The sequence below is a fragment of the Haliotis rubra genome, unplaced genomic scaffold (genome assembly GCF_003918875.1).
Source record: "Haliotis rubra isolate DU_JTF1 unplaced genomic scaffold, ASM391887v1 Scf317, whole genome shotgun sequence".
NCBI lineage: Eukaryota > Metazoa > Mollusca > Gastropoda > Lepetellida > Haliotidae > Haliotis > Haliotis rubra.
In genome coordinates this window covers 877,715-890,689 of record NW_025766988.1, presented here as the reverse complement: position 1 = coordinate 890,689, position 12,975 = coordinate 877,715, and the positions used below count along the sequence as shown (strand labels likewise).

Here is a 12,975-nt window from a genome sequence, read left to right as displayed (position 1 = left end):
ACAGCATATGTACATGCTCTAAACAAACTGTACGTTCTGTACATGTGCCGGTCGCATGTACCGCCATATAAATGTCAATTATGATGCTAAGGATAAGCTTATGCATAAGGAACAGATTTCTCTGTCTCGAACTGGTCTAGCAGAGATCATGGTAACAGGCTAAATCCAGACCTTTCAGATCATCAATGTATAGAGGACTATGTATTATCCACATGTCTTATGTAACTAAGGAAGCCATGTGAGATGATGCACACTTTTAAGTGATGGAACTCTGATGTTTGGAAAACAATAAGGGATTCACCTTTAAGAGGAGGCAATCTGGGATTTTGTATGGAGGCGGAATTGTTCAACAGTATTTTTAGAACATCCTGCATGTCACAGAAACGACCTTTTGGGGTAAAACTTGATGACAAATCGTACCTTTCTTCCTTGAATTAATTAAATGTCATAAGGAATACAAGTTTTCTTGTGAGCATCAGTTACCATATATTTTAACAAGATACAGTATGGACCATTGTACAAGAGTCACAATGCAAATTATGTTGCAAGTAATATTTGGAGTTTAATTTTATGCTGTTTTTAGCAATATTCCAGCAATATCATGGCAGGGGACACCAGAAATGGGCTTCGCACACTGTACCCACATGGGGAATCGAACCCGGGTGTTCAACGTGAAGAGTGCACTCTTTCACCACTAGGCTACCCCACTGACCCAGTAATATTTTGAACTGTTTCTGAGAGAAATCATCCATGTTCCATACTGCCTGCAGGGGTGGAAATGACCCATTGTCCGATGCCCGAGTCCAGTGGTTTTTTTTCTGTTGGGCAAGCAAATTTGTATATCACACTGTACTGGTGTCCAGTTGACTTTCCAATATTAATTATGTTGTTTATTTAAGAAATCAACAAGAAAACGGCCGGTATAGTGGAAAAATTATCAGCGCAAGTAATTTTACATGTGCCACTGTACCGGAGTACACTAGCAATTTAAAAGTTATTTCCACCCCTGGCCTGGCTGACAAAATGTTGTTGCTGTTAACCATTTGGTTTTAAACTTGATGGCTGCTTAATTGAGACTCATTCTACATCACGATGCAATTTTATTATGTTTTGTGAAAGGTCGGAAGGCAATTATAGCTGAAATAGGTATCACACAGTGCCATCGCCAAACATAAAAAAATATTCTTTTTTCTATTTCAAAATCAATACAAGATCAATTTATGAATCAAAATATGGATAGACATATCCTGGTGTCAGATGCAAAAACGTGATGAATCAGTACATGAATCACGACAACCTATATTTCATTCTCACATTACACCTCTTGGCAACAGTGGTTGCCCTGTTAGACCCTTGTAACCTTATACATGGGTTAATGGTAAACAAATCCACTTAGGTATGCTGAGTTAAAAAGTGAGAGGGGGTTTCACCCTTCGTTCAGCAATACATAAGTGTGGTTATGCAAACTGTTGTTATGAATTTTATATTCAGCTGACACAGCGATAAAATTGTTTAAACAATTATGAGATATATTTTCTGTACTTTCACAAAATCATGGAATATCTGGACATAACTGACAGTAACAGTAAACAGTTGTAACAACCACATGACAATACAGCAATATATTGAATGTGCATGTAATCATTATATACTAAAACTTAATGACAATGAACATTTCACGACAGGACATTTCTTTGGTACAGATTCTTCTGAAACACACTTTCTTTGAGAAGATGAAATAACTGAACACAATGGAAAGATTTGCAACTGACCACACAATCTTTGAAAAGAACTAGTACCTACTTACTGTCCACATCTATACGATCAATATGTAAAAACAACTGGAAGCTAACGACTTGGGAAAACTGTATGAAATGGATACACTGAACATTTTATTATGTGTGCATATTGTAATACATATATACTTCTTATATGTCCTACAAGTTCATCTCATTTAAGGGGAAACCTGTGAGGATGTGAGTGAGTTTGGTGTCACGCCACGTTTAGCAATATTCCAGCAATATCATGGTGAGGGACACCAGAAATGAGCTTTGCACATTGTACCCACATGGGGAGTCGAACCCAGGTCCTCAGCATGATGAGCAGATGCTTTAACCACTAGGCTACCACACCCCCCCGAAACCTGTAAGGGCACATTCAATCTAAATGTAGAGGTGTGTGAATCTGTTGGTGGGTTCTCAGTTCATAGAAATAGTTGGGTAAATATAGAGTGTTAATTTCTCATTTTTAAAAAAAAATAAGGACACATTACCTCTGACTTGAACACAGAAATGGTCCCTTTCCCTTTTTCTCCAAATTTAAAATGTTGGGTATTGTTTCAATATGCATTTTGTGATTTTAGCAAGCACTTGGGCACTTATTTAGGTGAATATGGTATTTGTATTATAAAACAGCAGGCAACCAAAATGTGATCAGCTAAGGCTGAACGGCCAACCCAAAACTCAACATAAAATATGTACCACAATAGTAGCACTAAGTAAAACAGTAAAACCGTGAACACTTTGTAACATACCATAAAATGTGCTAAAACGTTCTGAATACGTTATGTCAGTAAATGGTTGGGTTTTCTAAATGAATATGTAAAAGTTCAAGGTTATTGTTTACTGCCTCCCTTCTGTTTCTCTGTGCATCTAAACAAAACTGCAGAGTTTTTGTTACATCCTGTCTTTGAGCAAATTCATCACACTGTGACTAAAATGAACACCATTTCCTTCTGAAAACAACTACTAGGTAATACTTTCTGAGCATCATTTTATAATGACCCACTTTCTAAATTTAATCATACAACCTGCAGTCTTCAAGCTGATCTCGTGCTATGGCTATCTAGTATGGAGGGCTCATAAACAAACACATTCATTACAATTGTTCACATATAGGTTATAACATTCCTAGCTAACTCTTAAAAATCTGAATATTCTAAAAAATCTAAAAACAAATCACCTCAGTTCTTGTGAACTATTATTGTGACAAAATAAGCCCACAATGGAATAAATAGGAGACTAGCTATAGCATGATTGTGATATATATGATTTATATACTGACAACTAAAAGCATAAAGAAGCACCACTAATGATAAAAGGACACCCTCAACCAAGTGAGCCCATGTATACCCAATGTGACGACACCATTCAGGAACACGGAGGCTGCTTTCAGCAACAACATCCTGAAATGGGCGACTACAGATTACCTATTGTGGAGAACTGACCAATGGTGTGTGCGGGCTTGATCCTCTGGGCTAACAGTTCCATACAAACACTACTGAACATAAAACAAGGGGGGTAACTGCTTGTTCATGATAAACATTAAACAAAAAACTGCTCTATTATGGAAGAAGTTCCTCCAATGTATGTTTTCATTGCTGCTGCAGATCCTGCCCTATTTCAGTTAATTCATATCTGTCCCTGAACAAGGCTTTGCTTTTTCTTCTGAAACTGTTTCAGCTTTGTCTCAAATAGTTTTAATTTGGTAGTTTGATTATCTACATAACTTTCTTTAACTGTTCCATGCATGTTTCTTCCATCTTTCTTCATTTTTCTCTCACTTCTGCACTGTTGTGAGAACATTATGAGCCTCATATGACACACTGCTCAAGTGACCTCTTGATCACAGAACACCCTGTATCATGTGACCCCTTGATCACGGAACATCCTGTATCAAGTAACCCCTTGATCACAGAGCACCACATGACGTGTTCTTCAAAACACTCTGTTCACATCAAACCCACACTGAACATCAAGTGTGTGGTTGTTTGACACCAATCTGAGACCATCTTCCTATAATCTCTAACTGGTTAATAATTCTTAATCACTTCTTACACATGACCTCTTCAGTCTTGTGATCACTCTGAATTTTCCTGTAACTGATTCACTTCTTACACATGACACAAATTCATACAACTTTCACAAAACAACATAATGGTTATCCTTGAACATGTCTCTCTACAAACAGTATTTTGATCGACTCTGACCATCAGGTCTTCCTCACAGCCAATTCTATTCGGTGTTGCCTGCACACACGAGTCTATCACTGACAAATTCTTCATCAGACAACATATCTACATTACAGTCACACAGGAATTGTCACCTCACTGACAAGAAAAAGCACTGTGTAGTATCACAACTCCTGCCCAAATATGGACGCTTACTCCCATGAATCTGATGAACAGGCAGAACAGTTCCGTCCTCAAACGCAGCGTCTTGACAGTGATCAACTCCTCCGCTAATTGAACTCTGGATGAAAGTCTTTCACGAACAGATTCATTCCGGTTTATTCTTAATGCTTCAGATTGCCAGGGCTCCAGTGTCCTTGACCTCTGTGTTATTTCTGTACAAAATTGATCGCTAGGCTTCAGAAACATTTTCACTTCGACACTTGATCCACATATTTGGGAATCAATCTGAAGTTCTGGAGATTCAGATCAAATCAAAAGGATTTTTCATTAAGATTAACTTTAAAACTTCATGCTCACATGTTTAAAACTTTCATATGAAACAATTTGACTAAATGCAATTAGTGGGTCAACTCCTTTAACGCACAAGGCAAATATAAACTTTTATAGTCTATCACTTTTAAAAGCAAACTTGGTATAAATATAAAGGAAAGGAAAGTTAAGAATAAACACATTAAACTGGTATATATAACTGTCTTACAACACAAAATGTTGTTACACATAACTGTTACACAACTGCATACTGTTGTTCGATAAAACTGTCATACAACTGCCAACTGTTTTATGTGTAAATGTTACACAACTGCATACTGTTATTGGATATAACTCTTATACAACTGCATATTGTTTTCAAATACAACCGTTATACAACTGTTTTCACACACAAGCTGTATTTCTTGCTCTTCATCCAGTCAAGGGTATTTCTATCTCGTGCAACTACTTGCAGTTATAAACATGCATTTGTAAATACACAAATTAGTATGATTCAGTACAAATTAATAATCAAACAGATTTGATTGGAATTCCGAGTTATTGAGGTTCAAATATGCTGCTGAAAGTTCTGTCGAACTGGAATCTCTCTCACACCATTTACCAAAATAGTTCACAACTTCATCCATTCAACTACTTCCATCCCATCCTAGATCATCTATCCTATTTCCACCTTCCCCTCCTTCATAGTTCATCCATGCTATTTCAATCTTTGATCCCATCCACATTCACCCACCAAACCTTTTCAGTCTTACACCACAATCTTGTTCGTCCACCCCATTGATCCCACCCCTCCCAAAACAGTTCATATAAAAGGCATATGTTAAACTGAATCTACCCTCTCATATAAAAACATATCCACCCCTTCATATATATATATATATATATGCCTGACCCCCCAAAAATAGATCCCATCCCAAAGTTCCACCCAACCTTCTTTCTAGTTTCTTCCCTTCTATTCTTGTATTTGCCAAACATATTACTAGTTTACACGAATCACTACATTTAGGCCAACCTTCTGTTCTATATACATCTAATTGTATGCCCAACCCTCAAATAACAGATCCCCACACCCCAGCCCTACCCTATTTCATGACCCCTGCTATATCTGGTTGTAGGCTGGGGGTGGAGCAGTGGGCTGTGTGGTGATGGGAGCACCTGGCGCCCCTGGGGGAGGTAAAAATCCTGAGGGCATGCCCGGCGTTTGGGAGGTGGGGTTCCAGGTGTAGTAGGGGTACGATGGAGCCCATGCAGACAGGCCGCTTGTGTGAGCATCGTCATTCTCGTCTCGAATCTCAGTACGACCAAACACACTTTCTTCATATGATGGAGGGGCTGAAACAGAGTTTTGCCAAAGTTGATGTCATGAAATAAACAGTCAACCATCTTGGGCTTTCTCCTGAATTTCAAACAAAATTTTAGAATTATTGAGTGAATGTAAATTGTATGTGCACATGCAATAAAGATGACTTCAGGAACAACAGTGTAAGAGGTTAGGGGCACGATAAGATGTACTTACGTTCACAGTAGGGCGGTGGCTGATCCATTGTGGGTGGAGCTGAAGGCACGGAGGGGCCGAGGGCAGGAGTGTAACCAGGTACTGCCTGTGGTTGATGTAGAGGTATGGTACCAATGATGATTCCTCGCTCTATTGTCAGAGTGTTCCACCCCAAATGAACCTTCAGCTGATGACAGAAAACACAACTGTTAGCAACCACTGTCCTAACATCACAAGATTACCTGGTGAGTTTTTTTTCTTGACTTAGAATTAGTAGATGATAGCTACCAAAACGTGATCAACATGATTACTCAACAATAAAACAAGAAGCCATGTTCATCAGTATCCCCCACCACAGTGTTCTGTTCCTATTTGGGTCCATCAAGACATCCATGTCCTGAAAACACATACCACATTTGGTTTCCCTATCTATAACGCTTTCAGAGAAAACCCCATTGGAGACACCATGCACCAAGTCAAGAAACGTATGACAAGGGCCATAACTCTGTAACAAATTGTAACACGGTTTCTGTTTACGAACTCCATCAAGATATTCACGTCCTGAAAACACATACTAAATTTGGTTTTCCTATCTACAACAGTGTTTGAGAAAATCTGTCCCCATCATCTCGGACGGATAATACTATAGTACTGTCGGAAATAGAAAAAAACTGTTTTAGGCTGTTACTCTGTATCCCTAAAATTGACACAATTGCAAATAGCATATGTCGAAATAACCCACTTCCGCCTAACTGGGCGTTCAGTGGGATGCGTAATACGATATCCAGAAAAGCATGTTTACTAGTAAAATCAGGCAAAACTTAGAAAAAAATATGAATAGCTGCTGAAAACAATAGATCAGACTATAGATGGCAATTAGGTCGCTCAGCCAGGTATGATGACGGACCGTCGACTCACCTGGCATGAAATGCACGTGCTGCTTACAGGCACAAGGGGTCATCTCAAAGATATTTTGTGCTTTTTCATGTGTGTTGACTATGTCTCATCTACTGATTAACATCTTACGTGTCTTTCTTTCATAAAGTTTAGGTTGAGATATGTAAGAGAGTATGATACCGAAAACCATAGAAACGATCGAGTATATAGGTGGCATGACCACCCGAAGATCGACAGGACTGGATATTATTTGTAAATTGTTATGACGTGCCGAGTACCTCCCCAGTATAATTGCCCTAAAGGATTATCTTATCTTAGCTGATATCTCTATCCCCAAGCCCGGCCCCAGGTTTTGCTTTTGAGGCGACCCCTCCTATCTGTTTCTTTTTATAGTGACAGTGAGACTGCATGGTAGCTACATCTTTAATAGTTTCGGCATAAAAGTTATTATTTTTTACGTCAGCTATCGTTTATAATGAATCTACGTCTAATTTCAAATTGGGCATTTAAAAAGTGTCCTTTGTAATACAATATCGTTGCACACTAATTTGCATAAAGCCATGGTCTGTTCCAAAGAAGTCTTTTTGGACTTACAAAAACGCATTGCTCATTTCTGAACTAATTTCCCCTCAGTAAAGTCCTTTTTCTCCGTTTCCTATCTCTCTACCACTGAGACTGTAGTTAGGCCGAACTTTGTTTAACAGCTATTTCACACTTTCACATATCAACTACATAAATTGTAGAGATAAATGAGAAAATACAGGTTTTTTTTATTTCCGACAGTACTATAGTAACATTTCAGATTGTTTCATATCTTTAGGACGCAGACTGATCATTCTAAAAAAAAATCCCAAAATTCTTCTGCAAAATGATATCCTATAAAAAGAATTGAAAAACAGGGCATTTATTTAGAACGTGCTAATTGTATCCATCTTAAGCAAAATGACATGATCAGTTTGACAGAACGTCATCAGATTTGTAAAAAACACATAAATTATAGCTATTGGGTTATTCACAGCCTCAAAGTTAGTTAATGAAAAAGCAAGTAACAATGTTAAAATCTTACAGCAATAATGTACTGAATATCAATGATGCCACATCCTTCCAGGCCTGACGGGGGTAGAGCGGGAATAATGCCTCCCCTGTTGATGTGCTCCTCCATGTTCTGTTTGATACGGCAGGGGTGGGAAAGGAGATCAAACTGGTCCAGTTTGGTGTGCTGCTTCGGGTTGCCCGAGGAAAAGATACTGTCAGAGAATCCTGTGTATGTCACAATCTGAAACATGATATACTATTGGAGAATCCTGTGTGACAATCCTAAACGTGATATTCCATCAAAAATTCCTATAAACATGCTACACTATCACAGAATCCTGTGGATGTCACACTCCAAAACATTGTCAAAGAATCTTGTACTTGACATCTGGAACAAGATGTACTATCAGAGAATGTGGTATCCTGCTTGATTCAAGCCTCTTGTTTTTGCAGTGTCCATATATAACTGTGTTGCATGAATATAATTAGATTTCAGAGTGTAACTGACAAAATTTAACGTAAACACAAAACATGATAAGAAAGAAAAGTCGAAATGAAAACTTTTTGTCATGGTTAAGACTGATACTTAATCATAAACGTCTTTTCATAAAGAGAAATATTTTCGATTCTAAACAGCTTTACTACACACAAAGATTCCTTTGCAGAGCAGTGCAGTGATGAAGTTTAGAAAAGTATCCTTTTCAAAACTGAAAATTTCATTCGGTTTTGATGCTTGGTTCACATTCACTTGCCACCAGGAAGCATAAGACAACACTTGCTCACAAGACTTACGGACCTGTCGAAGTTCTAGTTCTATCCTCTCCACGTTGGAGTCAGACTTGTTGTACACATCCACGGTAAACACAATGGGTTCCCCTGGAACGTAGCCTGTCTTGTTGAGCAAAAGCCTCCCTGTCACGACCCCGGACGAGCAGCAGCAAGACTCGACAGTCTGTTCCTGCTCACCCTCAATTGGCATCTGAAACAACAGTATACAAATACAGATGTACCTTTGTCTGGCGAAGGTATAACGATCTATACTGAACAGCTAGAGTATCACCTGTTATCTTGTGATATGACATGTATCACGCCTTGGATTGATGATACCACTGGTATCAAGATACACCACAACAAATAGTTAAAAAAGATCAAATATATTAAATACAACTGTAACATCTCATGCTACATAGATATTTTGTATACCATTTCATAGTAAAATCTTTTGAGCCATAAAAAACAAAAAGCAAAACAATTATAAAAGAAGGGATGTTACCAACTGTAATTGTTAGTGTTTCGCCATGCTTACTATTGGCATTATGCTACTTCTGTCATTATGGACAGTGACTTTCTGTTCTACTTACATTGTACCGTGATCTCAAAACTGACAACTCAAATATCTGTACCTAAGTACAGTGAAACCTGTCTAAACCGGCACCCCACAGAACTGAGAGAAAATGACGGTTTAGACACGGTGCCGGATTGGACAGTCACGATCATTTTCTAAAATGGCTGCCATTTACAAGCGTTTGATTCAGCGTGCAATCACTACTTCTTGATTATCTAGCGTGCCAAGAGGATTAATTAGTGTATTCGCATATGGGTCCTTGATTGGACTGCTCATACCCATGCCGGTTTACACAGTGTTAATTACAGTTAAAATTGCTTGCTGGGACCGGAAAGTCGTGCCGGAATACGAAATAGACAGGTGCCGTATTAGACAATGTTTTAATGGTCATAATATCGTTGTAAAATGGTGGGACCGGATTAGACAGGTGCCGGTGTTGGCAGGTTTCACTGTATTCACAATGTCGATTACAGCCCTATAAACATGAACATATTAGTACATATTATAAAACTCCTTTAGACGTCAGAATACTTATCTTCATGACATCATGTAGACAAATTGTCAACTGAGGGAAGGCGATACACAGAAAGACAACTACGTCACATACAAAGTTCCTTCAATTTGTGATACCATTAGTTCCGTATCTGTGGTATAATGACATAAATAACCTTTAAAACTTTAAACTTTCAAACATACCATTTTTAACATTTCTCTAAATACAATACCGGGTACATTAGATAAGCAGGTCAGTACATTCGGATAAATGCAATGAGATCCTATTTGCAGGTAACCAACCACTTACGGATGCATTACTGATGAAATTGAGATCAAGATGATGAATGACTGTGAATGGCCTCTTGGTGTGCTCATCAAACTTCCAGGGTCGGTCTATGGTTGCTCTACAGAAGTAGCGCACGTAGCCACGGCGGCCCTCGAAGGATGACGGGAGCGTGGGCTGTAGGGCCAGGGAGAAGGGGTATTTGTGTAGGCCTGCGGGGTGCTCCACTGATGCCTGACCTGGGAGAGAAGACAAGTCTGTCAGCATGTAATATATTAGTATGGCTTGTCTGTTGGTTGCTTTAGGCTACAGTCAGGAATGTTCCAGTTGTTTGACAATTGTCTCCTAATCAGGCCTGTTGATACGCAACTTGGATAGTTAGAAAGTTCATTAAGAATATGTCCATTGTCTCTGTCATTTGCAAGCAGGTGAAGTTGACCACCTATGTCAGAAGGAATGAATGACTAAATCCACTTTCAGTGAGTGAGTTGGATTTTACGCCGCTTTTAGCAATATTCCAGCAATATCACGGCAAGGGACACCAGAACTGGGCTTCACACATTGTGCCCATGTGGGGAATCGAACCTGGGTCTTCGGTATGACGAGCGTACACTTTAACCACAAGGCTACCTCACCCGCCCCTTCCCCACTTTGAGGTGGTAAGACATGATGAGATCTCATGTTATGAACCCTTTGTTGTACGAAATCCAGTTACCAGAGGTATCAAACTTTTGTTGAGCCATGCAACAGATATACATATATTTCCCATCATGCACTCTTGGTTCAAAGATGGCTGCACCCATAGTGAAACCAACCATCAATATCAATCTAAAACTTCAATGTGATAAACTGACGCATGCATCTGTGCACAAATGTGCATGATGTTATCAAAATCTGTGATGTTTCCACCTTGAATTGTAATCCATGTTTTTAAATCAACATGCGCAGTAACTACAAAGAACCTGTCGAAAAGTAAACAGGGGGTTCAAAGCAACTATAGCTCTATGATTGTAAACCAAGGGTATGGGAAAGTTACAATCACCTTAGTGCTAAATTCGCTTTGAACAATGATATGATGATGCAGATATCATACCATACATATCAATATAGTTTGTTCAGGTACATGTCTTACCTGTTCCATACAGCTTGATCTGATGTTGGATGTAGCCTTCGTTCCCCCGGTAGTCTGTCTTTGTCCGACCATGTTTCACCTCCCAGTGGGCCTTGGCACGGCCCTCGAAGTAGATGACGATACCTGAAACAATTGTTGAACAGATGAATTCTTACACCCTGTTTCTCAGGACGATATGGTAGTCCTTACAGATATATTGAACTGAAAGTAGTGTGTCAATCTGTGTCAGCAAATGTTAATGTCTTGGTTCCAGTTTTACAGAGCAATCTCTGCACTGCAGCAATAATATATCCTCACTTCAACATATTCCTGATTATCAGAGTAAAAAAACTAAAGTATACACGCACACTTATGCATGTGCACGCACGCAACCCAAACCCCCCCCCACACACTGGACATTTTGCTACCATAACATGAGCTTTCTTGTCACTTGGGTTCATAAAGATTATGATCCATCAACTTTAATGCCTTTTTAAGGGCTTTTCAAGTCCAAATCAACAATTTTAGGGAGCTACAGAAACATATACTCATGGAAACGAATAAGGGAACACATGAAAGTACAAGTGTTCCTTTATTCTTTTCCAGGTTTCTTCACAAGGTATGTATTGCACTGTGGGTGAAATTCTGGAAATAAATAAAGGAACACGTGTCCTTTTATGGGTTCCCATATTTGTTCCCAATGTGAAAGGGGAAGAACGGCGTTATGCTACAAGAACTTTGTCAGCACTAGTCATGCTACAAGTTTCTATCATGAAAGAACTGTAAAATGTATACAAATCTGTAGAGGTTATGAATTCTTTGAAGAAAGTCCTCCTTGGGGTACATATAAGCATTAGACTGACTCCCAAAGACAAAGGAGCCGGGAGTGGTATTCTGTCTGACAAAGTGATCCATAGATAGTAATAACAACGATCCATAGATAGTAATAACAACGTACTGAAATGGAGAAAATTACACTCACCTAGTCACCTGACCGCTGATGTCAATCAAGGCGTGGGGCGTGACTAAGGCGTGGACCCCTACTGTCATAGCCTATATGCCGATTGGCTGATCGGATATTATATCACCAGTCAAACCCTACCCCCCGACCTAAGTTACGGAGGGGTGTAAAAACCAGGAACTCGCCAAACCAAACTACTGTCCATAGCGCACAGCTCGCCAAGGGTGTGGGGGAGGGATAAGCCCTTGTGTATGTAAGACATACAGATGACAGACACAATCCACCTTGACAAGGTTTGTGTATTTGCCGGATGACCAGCCTTGCCACCGCTGTAGCAGCAGAATAACTGTTTATCCTTATGGATGGACACCGTTCTCTTAATATACTACGCTTTTAAGGTCTTGCGGACGTCTAACACATGAACCTTACGGTTAGTGTTACCAAACAACGCAGGAAGCGTGAAGGCGGGAAGATCTATGGGTGCCGTAATATGAAACGCACTATCGATCTTAGGGCTGTAAGAATCTGGTAAGCGGATACTTTCACGATCCTTATGAAACACGGTAAGCTGGAGAGGACTGGACATCCAATCTAAAACGAAAGACAAGTCCCATGTGGGACTGAACCGACGGACGACCGGACACAGTCTGTCCACGCCTGCTAGGAAGCGCTGCACCAGAGGGTGTTGCCCTAACAGGGCACCCTCGATGGGAATGTGGAAGGCTGAAATAGCCGTGGAGTAGCCTCGGATAGTAGATGCAGCTAAGCCGGACTCTAACCGAAACTGTAAAAACTCCAAACTGTAAAACTCCAACAGTTTGGTTTCGCCGCTTTTAGCTCAGCACTACAGTACAAGAAAAGGGCTGAGTTTGGTTTTAAGCCGCTTTTAGC

At 39.6% G+C, this 12,975-nt stretch overlaps 1 protein-coding gene across 1 annotated transcript in view; it reads right to left on the bottom strand.

The window, feature by feature from the left end:
• Positions 1 to 1,012: 1,012 nt before the first annotated feature.
• Positions 1,013 to 12,975, bottom strand: part of LOC124283483 (arrestin domain-containing protein 17-like) — a 35,042-nt gene continuing 23,079 nt past the window's right edge. Inside the window, exons 3-8 of the mRNA XM_046719548.1 lie at positions 11,145 to 11,267; positions 10,037 to 10,251; positions 8,686 to 8,868; positions 7,921 to 8,130; positions 5,979 to 6,144; positions 1,013 to 5,794 (exon numbers count right to left, since the gene is read on the bottom strand). Of these exons, the coding sequence (XP_046575504.1) occupies positions 5,562 to 5,794; positions 5,979 to 6,144; positions 7,921 to 8,130; positions 8,686 to 8,868; positions 10,037 to 10,251; positions 11,145 to 11,267 (1,130 nt within the window). The 3' untranslated portion in view covers positions 1,013 to 5,561. The remainder of the gene's footprint in view (positions 5,795 to 5,978; positions 6,145 to 7,920; positions 8,131 to 8,685; positions 8,869 to 10,036; positions 10,252 to 11,144; positions 11,268 to 12,975) is intronic.